This window comes from Sus scrofa, chromosome 2, assembly GCF_000003025.6.
Source record: "Sus scrofa isolate TJ Tabasco breed Duroc chromosome 2, Sscrofa11.1, whole genome shotgun sequence".
Taxonomy (NCBI): domain Eukaryota; kingdom Metazoa; phylum Chordata; class Mammalia; order Artiodactyla; family Suidae; genus Sus; species Sus scrofa.
In genome coordinates this window covers 18137588-18158272 of record NC_010444.4, presented here as the reverse complement: position 1 = coordinate 18158272, position 20685 = coordinate 18137588, and the positions used below count along the sequence as shown (strand labels likewise).

The 20685-nt window shown below is 45.1% G+C and overlaps 1 protein-coding gene across 1 annotated transcript in view; it reads left to right on the top strand.

The window, feature by feature from the left end:
* Nucleotides 1-20685, top strand: part of EXT2 (exostosin glycosyltransferase 2) — a 139440-nt gene that overhangs the window by 80957 nt on the left and 37798 nt on the right. The window contains 3 exon segments of the mRNA XM_021083158.1: nt 9485-9521; nt 9524-9673; nt 17603-17769. Of these exon segments, the coding sequence (XP_020938817.1) occupies nt 9485-9521; nt 9524-9673; nt 17603-17769 (354 nt within the window).

The following is a 20685-nucleotide window of genomic DNA, read 5'->3' as shown; positions in this document are numbered from 1 at the left end:
CTCATGGTTCCTCGTTGGATTCGTTTCCACTGCGCCATGATGGGAGCTCCAGAACAATCAGTTATTTTTTATGGATGGGTGAGTGAATGACACAGCGTAGCAGGTAGACTTCAGACTTGTCCCCAAGTCTTTTCTCTCTCTCCCCGAGCCTGCTGGAAGTCACCCTTCGGTCTCTGTCATCCTCCTGCTTCCCAAGTCAGCGCATGCCCAGTGGAGCGTTATGCTACCGAGTGGAGCTGGAGAGGTTTAGCAGTTCATGCAGCGTGGGCTGTGTTACTGATCGCCCCTTTCAGGTCTCCCAGCGCTATTAACATAAATATCATCTCACCATTTTGGACAGGGGACAACACCCTTATGCCCGTTAGTAATACAACGCTAATGCTTAACCCTTCCATTGCTCTCTCTACTTCAAACGCCTTGCCCTATATCCATTGATAGGGAGTCTCTCTGAACCAACAGGAGAAATGAAAGGGTTAATTCCTTTTGGTTTTGCCCTTTGACCACTTCAGGATGAGAGGCATGATGAAATACTTTTCAAAGTCTTCAGTGGAAACACATCATGCATAATTGGAGCAAAAAGGAATAAATCAAAGCTCCCCCCCCCTTTTTAGTCTGGTAATTCGTAATTGAAACCACATTGAGGTAAGGGTTGATAACTTCAAAACAACCTAGAAAACTGCCCTTTCTGTCAAGGTAGGGATAGGTAAGGCTCCTTAGAACCAGGGGCTCGAAAGCTCCTGTGTAACAAGCCTGTCCTCTCCTCTTCTCCTCATCTGACTTCTCACTTTCCCGCTCTGCCACAGTATCTTCATTTAAATCAAGTATGGGTGGACTCAAATATCTGCTTAATTCTCTTCTTGTCACATAAAGTTATTGTACATAGTGATGTTTTTTAAAAAGTCACTGACATGGTGTGTAATAGGGGTTAAATTTCGAATCATCCTGCTTTGAGTCTGATTTCTCCTGTCTGGAATTTGGTTGGTTTGGGGTGAAAGAGTCCTTTCGTTGGTGATGGAATGTGGTCTTCCTGGCTCTTGATTTTATAATCCTCCAGTCGTTCCGGCAAGAACATTTCAGAATGGTCAGCAAAAGGCCATTTGCTCGACCTTCCTCCACTTTCTGTATTTTAGGTAACCTTGGCTAGAGTGGTTTTGGTTAGGCTTTTATAGCACTCCCATGACCTTTCCACTTCCTCTGTGTGAGATTGCCAGAGGCACACCCAACTAGTTGAGTCTGAAAACCCTTTCTTGAAGGAGAAGACCCCTTTGAACTGGTGGTTGACTTTAAGCCTGGCCTCCCAGAGCTTCTCTTTCAGGGGATCCTGACACCTGAACCCACGACTCCCTCCTCCTGGCTTGTCTGTTCACTGCTAGCGCGTTCACCAGGGCTTTCCAGAATAAGCGACATGCTAGAAAAGAACGTCTCGAAAGCGGGCATGTGATGTGATGGTTGTCATGGCTATCATGGATTACTTTAAGAGTCTGGATTTCTCACTGGAGCTTCCATAATGAATATTTGTAGGAGGCGCGGGGGGTGAGATGAACGAGCTCTCTGGGCTCAGTGGCCCTGTCGAATGACACACCCTCCTCCGGTGTCTCCTCCCACTGTGGCATGAACAGTTGCATGGAGTGTATCTGTCCATTGAGTTGAGAGCCAGGGATTGAGGTGCAGCTGCCAAAGCTGGGCTTAGCCTTTTCCTCAGGTCTCTACTGCCGGATGCCTGGGTTCATGCCCCATCTTGCCATGATGGAGATTTAATCAGGCCACAGAGTTAATTGCCTGCATTGTTTGCCTTTTCCCTGGCAGAAGTCAGAGCCCTGAGTAAATTATGGAGCTTTAAATTTGCTTGATTTCCTGCAGAAAGTGGGGTCAAGAGGTCCCAGACTGTAGACACTCTCTTTGGTCAGCCAGCAGGGGGTCGGTTCTAAAAGGTATTTCAGAGGTGACTAAATGCCATTTTTGAAACGTCCTTCTCCAGTGCGATTTTTCCCTCTGGGGGTTGGTTTGTTGACCTTCGCCCAGCGGAGTGGGGTGTCTGTGTGAAGGCATACGCCCCAATTAGAGCTGCCTTTCTCCACACTGTCACTGAGCTCCAAAGGCAAATGGGATTACGTCTGAGGAACAGGGGAGCAACCAGCACAGAAGCCTAGCTGCAGATCAGCATTTCCCATTTCTGACCTTTTGAGATAGAACATAAAGTAGCCGAGTTAATTTATAAGTTAAACAATACTCAGAAAGTTTCAAAAGAAGTCGGCAAAAAGCTAGTCGTGAGTTTTCAGAAGAAACTCTGTCTTAGGGGCTTTTCCTGACGTGGCGCCAGCCTGCGTGCCTCTGAGGTCCCTCCCTCGTCCTCCCGGCCCTGGACCTGGTGGAAGCAGATCTTGGCACAGCCGCTCGGTTCACCTGGGCTTCTTTCTGCTGCTCGCAGTCCCCTCCTCACCTCCTCTTGGGAGACGGAGGTGATGGTGTGGCCCTTCGTGTTCCCACGGGACTTTAGGACTTTGGTTTCTTTGCATCGTAATTTGGCTTTTTACCCAGCTCTCTACCCTACCAGAGGATGAGCATTTTGTCAGGAAGGAATTTTTTGTCTTTGGATCTTTATCACTATTCTTGGCTTATAGTTTGTCCTCAGAAAATGTTGACTGGATGAACGAGCCCCGGGAATATTGGTCAGAATGATTGCTGAACTGCCAGCACCGTCGTTTTAGTGGACAAGAATATGAATTGGAGCGAGCTAGGAATTTTCTGTGTTTGCTTTCAGCTGCCATTTATGGAGTTCTTTGTTGAGTCCTCTGCTAGGTCATAGTCTGATTTAATCATCACCTCCCTGGGAGGAAGGTACGATCCTGCTCTCCATTGTGCAGGCAGGGAAACTAATAAGACAGACGTAGTGCAGCATCCAGATTCAAGCTCCCTACTAAATACCCTAATCCTACACTTCTTCAGAATACTTAGCACAATAAGATTGTTTGTGTTTTAAAATGAAGGAATTGAGGTGTTCCTGCTGTGGCACAGTGGGTTAAGAACCTGACTGCAGTAGCTCAGGTTGCTGCAGAGGCATGGGCTTGATCCCCAGCCCTTTGCAGTGAGTTAGAGGATCTGGCGTTGCTGCAGCTGTGGCATAGTTTGCAGCTGCAGCTTGGATGCAGTTGGATTCAGTCCCTGGCCAGGGAAGTCCATATGCCACGGGTACCACCATAAGATAAATAAATAAATAAATTTTAAATAAAGGAACTAAGTTCGAAATCATTGCAGAGCTCTGATGTCACTTGTTTGCGTGTTTTTTGTTTGTTTATTTTTTTTTAATTTTTTAATTTTCCCACTGTACAGCAAGGGGGTCAGGTTATCCTTACATGTATACATTACAATTACATTTTTTCCCCCACCCTTTCTTCTGTTGCAACATGAGTATCTAGACAAAGTTCTCAATGCTATTCAGCAGGATCTCCTTGTAAATCTATTCTAAGTTGTGTCGGATAAGTCCAAGCTCCCGATCCCTCCCACTCCCTTCCCCTCCCATCAGGCAGCCACAAGTCTTTTCTCCAAGTCCATGATTTTCTTTTCTGAGGAGATGTTCATTTGTGCTGGATATTAGATTCCAGTTATAAGTGATATCATATGGTATTTGTCTTTGTCTTTCTGGCTCATTTCACTCAAGATGAGATTCTCTAGTTCCATCCATGTTGCTGCAAATGGCATGATGTCATTCTTTTTTATGGCTGAGTAGTATTCCATTGTGTATATATACCACCTCTTCCGAATCCAGTCATCTATCGATGGACATTTGGATTGTTTCCATGTCCTGGCTATTGTGAATAGTGCTGCAGTGAACATGTGGGTGCGTGTGTCTCTTTTAAGTAGAGTTTTGTCCGGATAGATGCCCAAGAGTGGGATTGCAGGGTCATATGGAAGTTCTATGTATAGATTTCTAAGGTATCTCCAAACTGTTCTCCATAGTGGCTGTGCCAGTTTACATTCCCACCAACAGTGCAGGAGGGTTCCCTTTTCTCCACAGCCCCTCCAGCACTTGTTATTTGTGGATTTATGAATGATGGCCATTCTGCCTGGTGTGAGGTGGTATCTCATGGTAGTTTTGATTTGCATTTCTTTCTAATCAGCGATGTTGAGCATTTTTTCATGTGTTTGCTGGCCATCTGTATATCTTCTTTGGAGAAATGTCTATTCAGGTCTTTTGCCCATTTTTCCATTGATGGATTGGCTTTTTTGCTGTTGGGTTGTATAAGTTGTTATATATTCTAGAGATTAAGCCCTTGTTGGTTGCATCATTTGAAACTATTTTCTCCCATTCTGAAAGTTGTCTTTTTGTTTTCTTTTGGGTTTCCTTTGCTGTGCAAAAGCTTTTCAGTTTGATGAGGTCCCATGGGTTTATTTTTGCTCTAATTTCTATTGCTTTGGGAGACTGATCTGAGAAAATATTCATGATGTTGATGTCAGAGAGTGTTTTGCCTATGTTTTCTTCTAGGTGTTTGATGGTGTCCTGTCGTATATTTAAGTCTTTCAGCCATTTTGAGTTTATTTTTGTGTTTGCGTGTTTTTTAACGGTTCACAGCTACACAGGAAGAGGATGGAAAAAAGAGGATCCAGGTCATTTGGGCCCTATCATTTTAAATAAGTTTCTGTTGAGTAGCACCAAGCACTGTGCTAGGGTACCGGGTGTTATAACAGTTAGGGCTCCTGTTTTCAGGGAGCTTTCAAGATAGTTCAACTGTAACAGGTAAGAAGAAAAAGAAAACTGTGGCAGTAAGAACAGTGTCTTTGGAGAGGAAGAAGTAGAGGTGGAAAATCCAGGTAAACCAAGACCCCAAAGCATAGTAAGGTAAAGGTAGAGAGGATGGGAGGGTTTCATTTCAGATCTCAGTGCTGGAAGATGCCTCGTGATCACTTAGCTTGCTCCCACCCTAGTTTTGACACCTGCAGAAAGTAAATCCCAGAGAAATTGCTATTGGCTCCCTTTGTCAAATGCTTGTACAGGTCAGATGCTTCACATGTAATACCTATGTACATCTGTTAACCTCTAGATAGTTAAGAAATGATAATTGAGACATGAAAATTAAGTGATTATTATGTTAAGTAATACTACCTAGAAAAGTAGTCATAGTATTATGATCTTATAGATACAGGGGCAGGAGAGGTTAAGTGCTTTGCCCAGGTCACAGTTTGTAAGTGAAAGAATTTGGGTTTAGATTGAGAACATGTGATTCCAAAACTGACCCCAAACGTGCTGGCTCACTTTTCGAAGTCATTTGTATCAACCTTGGTGTCAAGCCTGTAGCATAGTAAGTATATGCCCAGCAGCTTCTGTGTTGCCTCTGTGTTCATCCCAACCTCTGTGTTTTATGGGGAGGCGTTGGCAGGATCTCAGAGCTTGTCATGCTCCTTTCCGAGCCCTGTCTCCCCAGCATGCTGCCTTTTCTGCCTCTCTGGTCTTCAGGCCCTATTTGGTATGCAAGTGAGTGGTGCGGAAAACCAAGCACTAAGTTCCCGAAGTTACCATCCGCTTCCCACCCTCCGTTCCTTGGCCTCCTTCCCCATCCTTACCCATCCGCCTCCCAAAGGGAGCTGGCGAAGGGATGAGGCCAGATCCCTTGTCTTGCCAGAGACTCTGTTCCTGCTCCCTGGCAGCGCCATGAAATCAGAGCTGTGATGCCTTTCAGGGGATGCCTTGGTTTAAATTCCAAGGGATTGATTTCTGAAACCAAGCTTCGCATCTCGCAGGGAATTTTCCTCTCCTTTTAGTGTCATAGAGGCATGCAGGAGTGCTGGCATCCCCCACTTCTCCCAAAGAACAGACCTCATTTTGTTGGAGGTTTAATAGTTTTTCCTTCTGTGTTAGAAGTGTATTTACCTTTTTAAATTTATGCGTTCCCTTTGTGTCGGTGTTTTATATTCAGTGTGTTTTTATTTCATGTACTCTCTGAAATCGTAGTGTTTGGGTGGGCTTTTCCTTAATCGGCCCAGATTTGCTTATCAAGGATAAGGAAAATCTTCGGCGTTCTTGTCTCCCAGGAGAGATAAACTCCGCGTTTCCCGCAGTCCCAGTTTCCAGAGCCTGTGCTTACCCTGCTCTCAGTTGGAGGGCATGGGGAAAGGCTGCCACCGTCCTGCAGCCCTGGGTCTTTGCCCCTTCTGCCACAGGTTATGCAACCTTGAAGGTCATTCATGGTCTCTTCCTTCCTTTTGGGCTGGCGAAGCAGATCGTTAGACGTCATTCACTGCTCCCGATCCCACAGTTTCATCATCTGTGAAATGAGAATAAGAGCTAGCTCTTCTGGGGTAGTCGAGAGGCTCACATGAGATAATATATGTAGAGCACAGTTCCTAGCATGCCTAGCCCTCAAGTAAATCTTGACTGTTTGGACATCACGTGTTAAATTATTTTACACACTTCTTTAAGAAAATGTGTGTGTGTGTGTGTGTCTTCCATTTAAAATGGTGATTGTCAGAGTTCTCATCATGGCTCAGTGGTTAAGGAACCCAACTAGCATCCATGAGGACTCAGGTTCAATCCCTGGCCTCACTCAGTGGGTTAGGGATCCAGCATTGCCGTGAGCTGTGGTGTAGGTCACAGACGTGGCTCAGATCCTGAGTTGCTGTGGCTGTGGTGCAGGCCGGTGGCTACAGCTCTGATCGGACCCCTAGCCCGGGAACCTCCGTGTGCCACGGGTGTGGCCTTAAAAAAAAAAAAAGACCAAAAAATAAAATGGTGATTGTCGAGTATAAGAGCATTGTGTTGGGAGGAGTAGAAGAGTGAGCTGGGGTGGTGAGGGCAGAGGGACCACGAACCTGGGGGGTTACTTGTGACCGAGGCACAGGGCTGCTTCCCAACTTCAGTTTCCATACAAGTCAGGAAGCTGTGAAGAATGAGACAGGAGTAGAAAACGAAAAGGTATTCCTACAAAGGTAATCAGATGTTAGGGTACAAATTAAAATCCAGTCAATGTCCTGAGAATACTGCTTAAAGCCAAAGCGTGATGCGATGTCACGGAAACAGAAAGTCAGCATTAAGAAGATAACCTTTCCTGTTGTGTCTCTTGGTTGTGGAATCTAATTATGGCCTGTTGTGGACATTTTGGCTTTAATATCCTGATTGCATGAGGACTCCAGGAATCCCACTCAGTCTCCTTGAGTTCCCGTTCCATGTGTATTCCATGTGTTTGTGTACATTTCCTGTCCCATACTGTTACATCTGGCAAACAGCTGTTGTCACATACGTGGTGATGGGTGTCCATCAGTGATATGGATGAGGTTGATGAGGGGAGGGGGCCTTGGGAATCCCAGAGTATGAGAGACTCTAGGGAGTGTCAGCAGCCAGAATAACAAGACGTTGCACATTCAGCCTCCTCCCGGCCAAGATGAAGTTAGGTCCGGGGCTTTCCACATACTAACATGGGAATGTGAATGTAATTAATGCCACTGAATTGTACACTTCAGATGGTTAAAATGGCACATTTCATATTTTACCACAGTTTTTAAAATTTAGTAACCATAATATACCCAAAACCATTGTATACTTTAAGTGCATACCTTGTAAGTGTACAAATTACATCTCATACAGCCGATCGAAAATAAAAGAATGTTTTAAGTCTTTTCCTATTTTCAGTACAAAAAAATTTTTGTTTACATTGCTGCATTAAAAATTACTTAATATTTTAATGGTAGCAAAGAATTTGAATTTTTTCCACTACTTTTTAAACTTTATTTTGTAAAAAATTGAGACTTAAGTTGCGAAAATTGTACAGCGAACTCTCATGCTCATCATCGAGATACGTACATTTCATTGTCTCTGACTCAGTGCTCAGAAGTGATGTGCTTTGATACGGTTTTTGTTTCACTGGGCTTTTTGTTGTTGCCATTTTGTCTTTTTGTCTTTTTAAAGTTCAGTGTACTGATGCTTATTCAGCCCTTTCAATCTGAAAGTTTGCGTCTCATAGCTTCTATTCTGAGTACTTAACTTAATTTCTTTGATATTTTTGTTTCTTCCATATTCTGTGTTTTCTTTTTCAGGAGCCTCCTATTAGATGAATGTTAGACCTCCTGGATTTGCCTCCTCTTTTCTGTCCTGCTTTTCATCCCTTTTTGTTCACCAGACTGGAATAAGTCATCATCTTTATCTTTGAATCCTGCCTTTTAAGAAGATTTTAAGCTGTCATGTTTTTAATGTTCAAGAGTTCTTTCCTGTTCTTTGGTAGGTCTTTTAAAATGAAAAGAGCAATTCTTATTTCATGAATGAAAAGTCTTCTCTCTCTGAGGATATGATTTGTCGTTATTCTTTTAATTTCCTTCTACTTCTTCTGTTGTCTCTGTTTCCTCTGAATTCTGGTTTTCCTCTTTGTTTATTTGGTTTCTGTTGCTCATGCTGAAGATGTTCTTGAAATGTCTGAGTCTAGGATCTGTTTGTGATTAAGAGGGAAGCACTAAAAACATGATCAGACGTTCTTTGTTTAAGGGAAGTGTGTTGCCTGGAGGGGCTTCATGGTAAGATGACGGAGCTTCACCCTTAAGATGATGGAGTTTCAGTCTTAGGATGATGGAGCTTCATTGTAAGGTGATGGAGCTTCCCTGAAAGATGCTGGAGCTTCACTGTAAGAGGGTGGAACTTCACTGTAAGATGACAGAGTGGCAAGGGCTGCTGATGTTTGGGGATTGGAGGGGGAAGAAGGCCATAGAGTCCGTCTTTCGAAATACAGGCTTTAGCTGCATTTCCCTCTCATTTGTGCTGCTGTTTCCGTGTCTGGAGCTTCACTTTTCTCAGAGAATGAACCTCCTTTCTCTAGCTCGGGCCGGAAAGAAGAGTAGTTTTCTAACTGAGTGGGCAGGCGACGGGAAGGCTTGGGCCCTGGGTCTGTCATTGCTCCTCACAGATATTTTAGGCAGATATTTTAGGATATTTCCCCCTGTTTTCAAGCCCCACCTCTTCCTCACGCCCTCCCACTGAGTGTAATCGCGGGCCTTTGTGGGGCTAACAGTTGGGACTTGCTTGGCTTGTTGCCCCCTCCCCCTTTGTAGGGACTTGGGTTTCAGCTCTCACTCTCCTGCTCTGTCAGCACTTCTCCAGTCCTTTCTGTCTTTCAGAAACATGTTTCTGCTGCTCCTCAGCTGTTCCCATTTGATTGTCTGGGTCGATTTATATTCCATGTCCATTAACTGCCATTTTATGGGTTTGGGGGGTCTGGTGATAAATGCATGTGTTTAAGCTGCCGTGTTTAACTAGAAAATCTGTTCTCTGCAAAAATTCTCTGCTCCTTGTTCAGAGAATTTTTTCGTATCGGAGCCGAATTAATTAGAGTGAGTCAGTACAAATTTTGAGAAGGGGAAGACTTTGCACAGTTGCTTGGCTCTTGGAGTGGTCACGGGAAATGCCCCGAAATCTCCCATGTCTGGGTTTATCAGTGAGGCTGACGGAGAGATGAGCCTTGTTGTTTCTAGACCCTTCTCGGACCCACAGTTATCTGTTCTCTTGCAGAAGTGGGGCAGTGTGAGCAACCCTCTCTTCCTCCCACTGATCCCCCCCAGTCTCAAGGTTTCACGGCCATCGTCCTCACCTACGACCGAGTGGAGAGCCTCTTCCGGGTCATCACAGAAGTGTCCAAGGTGCCCAGTCTTTCGAAGCTGCTAGTCGTCTGGAATAATCAGAATAAAAACCCTCCGGAAGGTAAGACGAGTGGGGAAGTGGTACTTTCAGGAAAGGCCCAGTTGGGGTACCTCTTAGCTTGGTCAGTTTTTGGATGGCCAAGTTGTTAGCATTCCTTGTTTTAGAAGAATTTGCCTGCTTTGTCAATAGTAATGCCATTTCTGAGTCAGCATGACCCCAATTTTCTCAGTCATCCCCCTCTGTTCTAGGGTGGCCCATTTAACTCTAAGCCCATGGCATGCTCTGTAGCCACAAGTGTTTGAGGGCTTAGGAATCAATAGGATCAAAGGCCATCAGCCTTGGGAAAACAGATCTCGGCTCCCCTCAGTCATCTCAGCTGATTTGTTTACACGAAAACTCAGTTTAAAAGGCATTAGTTTTCTCCTTCCTTATCTCAGCTCTGATACTGTGCTCTTCTTCAAAAAAGAATGGCCTCACCTCTGATAGGGAAAGTCAGCAAAGCATGCCCTCCTCAGGCTTGAATCAGCCCCTTAAAGTGAGCCCTCGCTGGATGCTCCCGCTGGCTCATCCATAATCACTTTGTTCCTTGCCTGGGCCACCCCCGTAATCTGCTGGCTGGCACGACTGCTTGATTCATTGGATTTGTTTTTAATTCAGGACGCACAGAGTACCTTCCACCTGCATTTCGTTTCTCATTCAGTCCGTCTATTACTGATCCTAATCCCAGAGACTTCAAAGCTCCTGCCCTTTATGGCCTATTAAAGCCAGGAAGTTTCTGATGGATTAGAGCAAGGAATGAGTTTGAAGTTTGTAATGTGCACCACTGTCACCGATAAGGTCTAGTTTATTGCCTGACAGTAGTATCTGCACTTTTTATGGCTGTTCCCATTTAATTGGCCATACTGAAGTCGGGACGGTCAACCCTGGAAACTCCTGGTAGTAGATCCGTAGTCTAGGCTGGGAGAAGAACACACTTCTGTCTGTGAGGCAGACGAGAACTTAAATGTCCAACTGAGACATTTAAGAATTTTTTTCTTGGTGAGACTTTTGTTCTCTGCGATGCTCAGTACTTTGTTTTTAGATTCAGGAAGCCCCAGTTTAGTAAATGAAGTAGCTATTTTAAACAAAGGCCTATATTATACCCTGAAGCACACAGCCTTTGTATCATTACTGTTATTATCTTTCATGCTCAGTTTTTTCCTCCCAACAGCTAGTTTTCTGGATCGTTTTGTTTTGTTTGTTCGACTCTCAATAAAGGAGAAAGAAACCGTAGAAGAAAACGGATCTAAGAGGAGGGAGGATGAGGCGGCGGGAGGGGCAGGAGCGGCGCAGGGAGAGTCGTGGGGGTTCCCGAGGGAGGGGGACGGAGGTACTGAGGTGTGGGTCCACGTCCCCCTTTGTGGAGGAAGGCCGGCTGTCGTGATGTGGGCTCGCTCCTGCACGGAGGCCCCAGCTTGCAGAGAGAACCCACCCTCCGGCCCAGATAGGCAGAATTCTGGGGCAAACTGCAAAAGAGGCTTCTCCTTAGAACCCTTGGTTTAGCCACTGTGGGCTTAAGTAAGGTGAGTTGTTTTTTATGAAATTGAGTTACTCCTTTGGGGCAAGTATCACTGCAGACTCCAAGAAGGGAGAAATCTTTTTCTTCTTTGTGGGTCTAAGCCCCTGTGTTGGTGTAACGAAAAGCAGGAGCACAAACCTAAGTATTGGGGCTGGGTGTTGTTTTAATTTTTGGTACACCCTACTGAAGTGTAGTGGTTAATTTTATGACCAAGAGTTTCGTTTATTTCTGAACTGTTTCGGCTCTAGGGAGGAAAGAAAGCCCTCAACGACAAGGTCCTAATTTTGACACGTGTAGAGGCTGGACCAGCTTCTTTTCTAACCATGGTTTTTAGGTCAGGGCTCTGGCTCTGGCGTTGCGGTTGTTTGGGGGAGAACATGAACCATGTTTAATCGTCTGTGGGGTGTTTGTTCAGTTGGTAAATGGGCCTGTCAGCTCTGGCCCTTATGCCAGCAAAGGCATCTGATTTCTCATGTACGGCATTAGTAATATATATATTTTTTAAAAAGCAAGTCCAAGGCTTTGAAATAGTAGAGGCAAAAGTGATGTTTTTCACTTTCTCTACATTTACTAAAATAAATATTGTGGTTAACATGTCTGCTGCCGGGAGGATTAGTGTAGGCAGAAATCCCCCCCCCCTTTTTTTTCACTCTCCAACCCAACCAAATACTTTTTTCTTTTTGGTTACATTTAAGTCTAAATTGCTGGGTTTGAAGTTTAAGTAAATACTTAGACGAGGCAATAGAAATTTCCAGCGAGCTTTCATCACGTTGGCTTTGAGCTCTGTCAGAAGGCAAGGCAAGCCACCACCTTCGTCCTCCCTAGCCCTTCAATTTCCAAACGTGATGGATAGAGAGGTTATTTGGCTTGGCCCCTGGCCTCAGTCTGAAGGAAGCTGTTACTTGTACATTTCAGATAGGTTTAACTCAGCCTTCTGTTTGAACCGATTTCGGTTTTAAGTTTGAATTGATCTTGGGAGTCAGACTGCGACTTTCGTAGCTCTTGGTAAGCAGGATGGGATGGGCTGAGCATTGCAGGATGGTCCCCTCGGAAGAGGTGACAGAGACGGACATCAGCTCCCTTCCTTCGGGCTGAATTCTGGGATCGTGGGGAATGAGGGTCGTGAGGACCAGCTATACCTCGAGCAGCTCAGGCACCCCTGGAGTGAGCTCAAGATTTGTACGAAGATAACCTGACCGTCTACTCTGTGGATCTGCAGTTGTTTGTGACAGTGATCGGACGTGGCAGGATAGGCGTGGGGTCCTTGTCACCAACCTGAATGCTTCGTAGTGCATCTGCCAAGCGGAGGAGGATTCTCCTTGTTCACATCTCTCTTGGCATCCAGCTGGGAGAAAACTGTTAATCAACGCACATTAGAAAAAGCAAAAATCCTTATCACAAGGAGTTCTTTTTCTCCTTCAAGCTGGACTAAAGCTCAAAACTAAAGTTGTTAGTCAGCGGACTCAGCTGTTTGTTTTTCATAAATTCGACAGTTTTTGAGAAATCTTACTTTTCAGACTACTCTGGGAGTAAGAGCCTGAAGATTTCCAGCTGTGACTCTATGCCTCCTTCGGCACGCTAAGAAGTGACCCCAGATTCTTCTGTCTACGGCTCTTCAAGTTGTCGGAGAAGTGAAGTGCGTAAGACTTTACAAGAATCCAATTGTGAAGATGAGAGTGATGGAGTGTTATTATCACCCTGTATTTTATAATAGCTTTTATATGCAAGGAATAGGAACACATTCTGTTGTTAGTCTTTATGACAAACCTGCAAGGAAGCTGTTATTATCCCCATTTTCCAAAAGCGAAACTCAGATTGGTGGAGTAATTTGCCTCAATCACAGAGCTGCAAAATGGCAGAGCCAAAAATAAACACAGGTCTCTCTGGATCCAATGCTCATGCCCTGTACACTAGGCCCCGCTGTAGCGACTCAGATTGCCATTTAGCGGTAGGAAAATCATCACGCTTTGTCAGGTCTCCGGTTTGGGATAATGCAGATGAACCAGGTTCTTATCTCGGGCTCAAGGAGAGGCAGAAAAGTAAATCTATTCTTTTGAGAATACTAAGGCAAAGGAAAAAAAAAAATTCCATTCTTTCTCACCTATATTTTTCTTTCCTACCTTGTGCTCCTCTCCTGTTTTTAAAGCAGAATTGAAATCCCATATCAGAATTATCTGCTTTAGGGCAGGGAGTAATTATATTCTTTGACTGCTACCCTCTTCTCCCTGTATTCCACAGAAAGGATGCTAAAGCCTGAGAGGAGAAAGGTAGTTCCCTTCTTAAAGGGCCTGTTTTATTTGAAAATGTGAAAACAAAAAGCTGGGAATTCTTCTTTTTTTTTTTTTTTTTTTTTTTTTTTTGGTCTTTGTAGAGCTGCACTAGTAGCATATGGAGGTTCCCAGGTGAGGGGTCAAATCAGAGCTATAGATGCCAGCCTACATCCCAGCCACAGCAATGCCAGATCCGAGCTGTGTCTGTGACCTAAACTGCAGTTCATGGCAACGCTGGATCCTTAACCCACTGAGCAAGGCCAGGGATCAAACCTGCGTCCTCTTGGATGCTAGTCAGATTCGTTCCCACTCAGCTACGACAGGAGCGCCCCAAGCTGGGAATTCTGTTTGGAGTCCCAGCTTGTGGTCATGATGGTTTCCATCTTCACCCCGTATCATCCTCTTTGGCCTTCCTCACCCTCTGGAACTTCCCCATCAGAGACTTCATGGAGGCAGGTTAGTTCTTTACAGACATTGTCTCGAGAAATTTTTTGGATATACGCAGGTGGAGAATGTGGAAAGTGGTCTGTTGGACATGCCGTGCACACTCCGCACATGAGCGCCTCATCCAGGAGGAGCACCGTCCACACTTAACACAAGCAGCTAGTCTGTTTCCTATACACTTTGCAAGAAGAGCGGCTCTTTGTTGCCTTGTGAAATTAACGTGGGAAAGACCCCATGTTCTTCGGTACCTTAGGTTTTCATTAGTTCCATCAGTGCCTTAGGTGTTCTCAGTTTTAGAGGATTCATGGCAGGGGTTCTGTTGTTCTCGAAGTGGACATTGAAGATACAAGCTGAGGACATGCTGCTGGATTGTCCGAGTAATGTACCCGTTCTAATATGTCCCACTCTGCCACCCCTCCCTAAGGTTCAGAAAAAATCCTTTGCTCTGGAAATAGATGCCGACTTTCAAGGAAAAGCTCAGCTGACATTTAGTGCATTTCTAGCACGTGCCAGACTACTAGACACGTTCATGTTCATTCTCACACCTTCTCATGTGTGAAGATGATATTACTGTTCCAGCTTCATAGTCAAAGATGCAGGTACCAAGTGGTTGGCTTATTCAAGATCACGTGGCTTGTAAGGAATACACCTGAGATTTTTAAGCTCTCTCCAAAGGCCGTCCTTTCTGTGAAATGTTTCTGCCTCATTCCGTCCTGAGACCTCAGAGGCATCTAGTTTGGTCTCTAGAGTTAGAACATTACAAGTAAAAGGGCACATTGTATTGCTGAAGGCATTTTATTCCATCAGAAAATTCTTACCTATTTTGAGTCTAAATCCGTCTCCCTGTAACACGAAGAAAAGCCCCTGTCCTCTCCGAGCATCCCTCCTGTGCCCTCTACTGCCGAGGCTTAACATCGTGCCAGCTGCAAAGCAGAACTGGTTACAGGGTCCGGTTCCAGTATCACCAACAGGGCAGTGAAGGGTGAATTTGAAGCTAAGAGACAATAAATTGAACGTGAGCGTATTTCGTTTCTTTAAGCACCCTCTAGAAATCCTGGATTCAAGTACCTACACTGTCCTCATTGACTTATAGACTCTTTCTCAGTTGTTGGTACTGCTTTCCTGTTGTGATACCAGATATGAATACACAGGTCCACTGGAGGTCTACAGAGGTTCTCAAAATGCAGTCCAGGGACCCCTGAACATCCCTGAGTTCCTTTCAGGGGGTCTGTGTGGTTAAAATTATTTCATAATAATGCCTTTCCTGCACTTTCCTACTTTTTCAAGTGTATAGTGGAGTTTTCCAGGGGCTACGTGGAATGGGTTGGCATCCACTCCAGTGGCCGATGGAATGTGTGCTCATGGGTATTGGATTTTAAAATTCCCTTGGTTTTAAGTTAGAATACAATAAATGTGTGTGTGTGTGTGTGCGCGCGCGCGCACACGCGCGTGCACAAAAACAACCTCTGGGGTTCTCAGCAGTTTTTTCCTCTGTAGAGCACAGAGGAATCCTATTAACAAAAGGTTGAGAACCACTGGTCTAATCGGTAGAGCTATAACTTCCTTTACTTTAGGTGTTGAAATTTATTCATATTTTATAAGGATTTGGAAATTTATGACAGGATTTATTTTCTTTATCTGGAAGAGGGAATGGGAAGCAAAGGAGAATAAGGGTGACAGCTGGGGAAACTTACTTAATGTCATTGTTTTGTTCCAGATCTAGGAAAACATGGGATTTTTCATGCTGTAATAGATGATACAGGTCCTCATTGCTTGTTGATGTTAAGCAGATTTAGATTTAAATACTGGCCTCATCCTTTATTAGCTCTGTACCTCGGCCAGCTTATATAACCTCTCTGGGCTTTGTAAACCCTGCTTTGTAAATGATTTCTGCCCCACAGGCTTGTCAGGAGGCTGAATGACATTGCAACTATAAAGTGTCTGGAGTATACTGGTTGCTTAATAAAGGTCCTCTTCTCTCTGCTCATTCTTCTTGGGAAGAAGGGACTTGCTTAAGAACCCTGTGGATATTGCAGAACTCAGGAATCCAGTCTCTCAGTCCTGTGCCCACCCATTTATCCCGAGGATATTTATTATATAACTTCGGACCAGGAAAGAAACTAAGATTAACCATAGGTTTATTACTGACTGAAAGGCAGTGACCCATAGGATCGTTTCCTTGGTCTCTATCTCAGTCCTTTCCCAAACATGCTTCTTTTTGGAGTTAACAGAATTTTTTTTTTTTTTTTTTTTTTTTTTTTTGCTCCTTAGGGCCACACTTGTGGCATGTGGAAGTTCCCAGGGTGGGAATGGAATTGGAGCTGCAGCTGCCATCCTACACCACAGCCACGCAGGACCCAAGCCGTGTCTGCAACTGACACAGCAGTTCACGGCAATGCCAGATCCTTAACCCTAAGCGGGGCCAGGGATCAAACCTGCATCTTCATGGATTCTAGTTGGATTCGTTACCTCTGAGCTACAACAGGAACTCTGAGTTGACGGCTTTTTTAGGCTCTGGGCTTATTTAGAACTCGGAGGATCTTCCTTAATTATAGGGCCTCTTACTTGCACAGGCTTCTTCTGAGACCCGTGGAGCACCCCAACAATGTGTTGCATGGATAGATCGTAAATTCTGGAGACGTAAGATATTTATTTACGGTCGGTTAAGACCGCCCTTTCCCCTCCTGATTGTCCCTGTCATACTTCTTCAGCGTGGTGATTTTGGAGTGGCCACAGGCATTTTAGGGCTTCAAGACTCCCAAAAACTAAACCTTCCCACAATTATGTGATGGGCTTTTGGAAGCCGTGTGATACCTTTTCTGTTCAAATTGGCGCACTGCCCTCTGTAAAGAACCCTGAGCTCCATGACATGGATCCTGTACCAAAGAAGTATTAATTTCATGCTATGCTAAACACAGCATTTTAAAATAAGGAACCTGAGGTTGAATTGCTTCAGTCATTTCAAAGCAGACTGGGAAAAAAATGTAAGGCGAGTCATGAGTTGGTGTTTCTTCAGTATACCAGAAAATCCCACGTAATTGGACCTAGAAACTTGATAGCTACTCTGTAAATTGGTCGTGATGAGAAACCAAACCCAATGAGTCAGGAGAGCGGGGCTGTCGACGGGGTAAAGTGCTAAGTTAGGAAAGCAGAACTCACTCGGGGCCGCGGTCCGGCGAGGGCCGAATTAGGCAGCCTGGGGGGCCGTCAGGGAGGGCGTGGTGGAGGTGGGGGCCTGGGGGCAACGTCTTCGTCTTCAGCACACGTCTTTCCTAGCGGAGCTGCAGGCGGGTTGTGAGCCGGGGTGTGCCTTCCTGAAAGGGCTGCGCAGAGGCCGAAGGGGCCTGATGTTCAGACCACGGGCTGGGGTGAGGCTGCCCAGGGCCGTTCTCCTCTTGTCCTCTGACCTTCATCAGGTCGTGCTCCTGTCTCTCAGTTGTGAGGGAAGGCAGTTCGTGGATTCCGGTTCAGACAGTATTGAGAATCAGTAGTGTTGTGAGGATGTAGAGAGGATGGAACCCTGTACAAAATAAAATATGCTCGTAAGAATGCATTTGTTAGAATTGCCCCTCGCACGGCTGTGCGTGTGGGTTTCATGAGCGTCATGGGCGTAACTTGACTCTTCTGTCCCATTTGGGATAATGATGCTCTCACCAATTTACCTCCTCACAAAAGATACAAGAGTAATCAATACCCTGGTGTTTTTCGTTTTTCCAGATTCTCTCTGGCCCAAAATCCGGGTTCCATTAAAAGTCGTGAGAACTGCTGAAAACAAGTTGAGTAACCGTTTCTTCCCTTACGATGAAATCGAGACGGAGGCCGTTCTGGCCATTGACGACGACATCATCATGCTGACCTCTGATGAGCTGCAGTTTGGTTATGAGGTAGGAGGCTTCCCACAGCACATTCCCACGGTTGATATTTACTGCCTAGTACAGCTTGTCTTTCCTCGTGAAGCGTGTCCTATTAGGTGCTCAAGGGCACAATTTCTAAATCCTCGTCGAGTCCAAAAGCTGCACTTAGGAGTGTGGGCTGTGACGCTTCCTTCAAACTTTGGGGCAACCCTATTCCAGAATGACAGCTGTGCCGTCCACCAGTTTCGGGAACTCCCAAGGAGAGTCCCAGGGGACATTTTCAGAAGAGCGCCTATGGCATTTAACAAGCGCTTAATTGATGTCTCCTTGCCTAGCACGTCCCCGACTCAAGCAGCTGGGCTTGGCAGCAGTAAAAACATCAGTAAGCGAAGAAGCCGGCGACGTTGACAAACAGAAAGCAGACCCTGTTGATGGCTTTCTTTCTGAGTTTTAAGTGGAGAGGCTGGCTGCCTGTCTTTGGGGAGAAACATTCTCTATCACCGTTCATTCAGTGCCGCTGATGGATTAGACTGGGTTCAAGGGTTAAGTATGGAGACCAGGAAAGGTCTCCCCCGGGGAAAGTGCCAGAGCCGAGGCCTGGTGAAAGCAATAGAAATTGATGAGTCCATGAGTCCTGTCAGGGAGGATGCATGGAGATGCACGATGGCGACAGGCAGAGGCTGCGGCTGCCCGGGCATGGTAGTGGCATCAGACCAGGCGAAGCAGAGTGTGCGAATCAATTAGCTACGGCTGGCACGGGGAAAGGGTGGAAATTTATCCCCTGTGCTCGCCCTGCCTTTGGGAGAGAGGGGACCATCTTTGGTTGACTCAGGACTTGTTAACTTTGAGATTCTAAGAAATGATGACATTGTATTTAATGAAGCCATATTTGATATATATATATATATATATTTATTGTAGAAATCTGTTTTCTAAGCCTTAAATTAAAGTGGATTTCAAGGGGAAGAAGTAAGAATCCCCCTGCCACCACCAAAGATCAAAAGCTCAAGTTTCACCAGGCTTTTTATTTTATATATGTATATTTGAGTGTAAAAGAAATTTTTTGTGAAACAGACTGATGTGTGATACCCTGATCGATATCATTACTGGCCAGTGAGAGGCCTGAGGGTAGCTAATAAACATACACTCGTCTTTCTGGATTGATTTCATTCACAGAGCTGTCTTTTATATCATTGCATGTAGGGTGTTGGATGATTTTTAGTACACTATCGTTCCCGGGGTTTTTTTTTTGTTTTTTTTTTTTTTTAAGTAAATTACCTACTCCTCTAGCCAACTCGTGGCCAAAAGATCAGTTTTTTTCTGCCAGTGTTTTCTCTTTCCATTCACATATGATGGTTTCAGACAATCCCCAATGTGTTTATTTTCGTGGTAAAAGGGAGGCAGAAAAGAGAGCATTCCAAATGAGGTAGCCAAGGTGGACAGAGTGCTACCTGTTTGGTATTTGCAGTTGGTCGAAATGAAGTCTAAGGAAAGAAAGGTAGATGAGATGAATTGTTTTCAACTTCGAGTTGGAACCTGGAGACCTCATGAGACCTGGAATCTCTTTCAACCTTGAATTTGTTTCAAGCAACAAAAACAAATCTGTTGATGAGAGGAGGGGCAAAACCCAGCAGGACTGAGCTTGAATCTTGCCCTCTTTGCTCTGACGCCGTGTTTATGCCACATCACCTCTGGAGAAGCCGTTGCCTTTCAGAGGAGGAGAGGCCGGGAGAGCCCTCATCCCCACGGCCTGCAGTCTGCTCTCAATGCTGTAGAAGGAACGGCTTTTCCAGCCACCGTCTCTGTACACGTACTCTGTTCCTGTCAATTTACTGGGGGGTTACGGACATCTCTTAGGATCTTTTCCTAAACCTGCAAGGCAGTTCATTGTTTTTCTTTACTGAGCCTAAGCAAGGATAGATAACTGGCACATAGTCACGCAGCCAAATAAGTAGGAGGGGTTTAAATCCGAATTTGTATCACACTATACTCTCTTCCCTGAGGATTCTACCCTGCCAGAGATGACTGGTCCTCAGAAGTAGTCCTCAGAACCATCAGCATATCACTTGTCCCTCCCTCACTACATCACCTCGGTGCTAAGGACAACAGGTATTTTCCTCAGGTTCCCTACCACTGGCGCTTTAGGGTAACTCTGTCACATTATTTCTTGCATAGGAATTAATTTCGCGAGCAAAGTTAGGATAGCCCTGGGTCCAAGATTCTGCTCTGTCACCACGGATAACTTATGTAACCACTCTGGGTTGTGGTTTATTCTTACATAGAATGGCAGTGACAGTACATCCTTGGTTGGGTGGTCATGTACATTAGGTAAGGTTGTGTATTGCGTAGCGCCGCCACTCGGGCGGCACTCAGCAAGTGCACGTTCTGGGTCGGGGGCCATGTGCTCTGTCTGCCCTTCACGAGATGCCGAGTTAGCTGCTGCTGTCCTTCTCATCAGTCTGCTGTGATTCATGAGAAAGGTTGGTGGTGGTTTTCATCATTCGAAAGGGATGTTTCTCTTTTGGAGATGGTACAGTTTTGTGTTGAGTCAGAAGACAGAAGATGGTGCTTCTAAATCCCGTTTTTTTGTGCCAAAGCCTGGGATTATTTTCGTGCAGCCTTGATGGATTAAGTGAATAAACAAATCAGTTAACAGAAATTTATGTCCTGGGGAATTCTGTTGACACCCAGAGCTAGCTCCTTGTCACACTTAACAGAGTGTTAGGCCATATCTATCTTGTTGACTGCTAGTCATCCTTCAGCACTCAGCACAAACATTTCTATCTCAGAAGGTCTCAGAGAGTCTCCCGACTCTACCTCTTTGTGAGCATATAATTAACCATGAAGGGTGTTGGTTACTGTCTGCTTTTCTTCTAGAACGTAAGCCCCATAAGGGCAGGAACCAATGCTGACTTGTTCACTGCTGTATCCTCTATGCCTAACCTA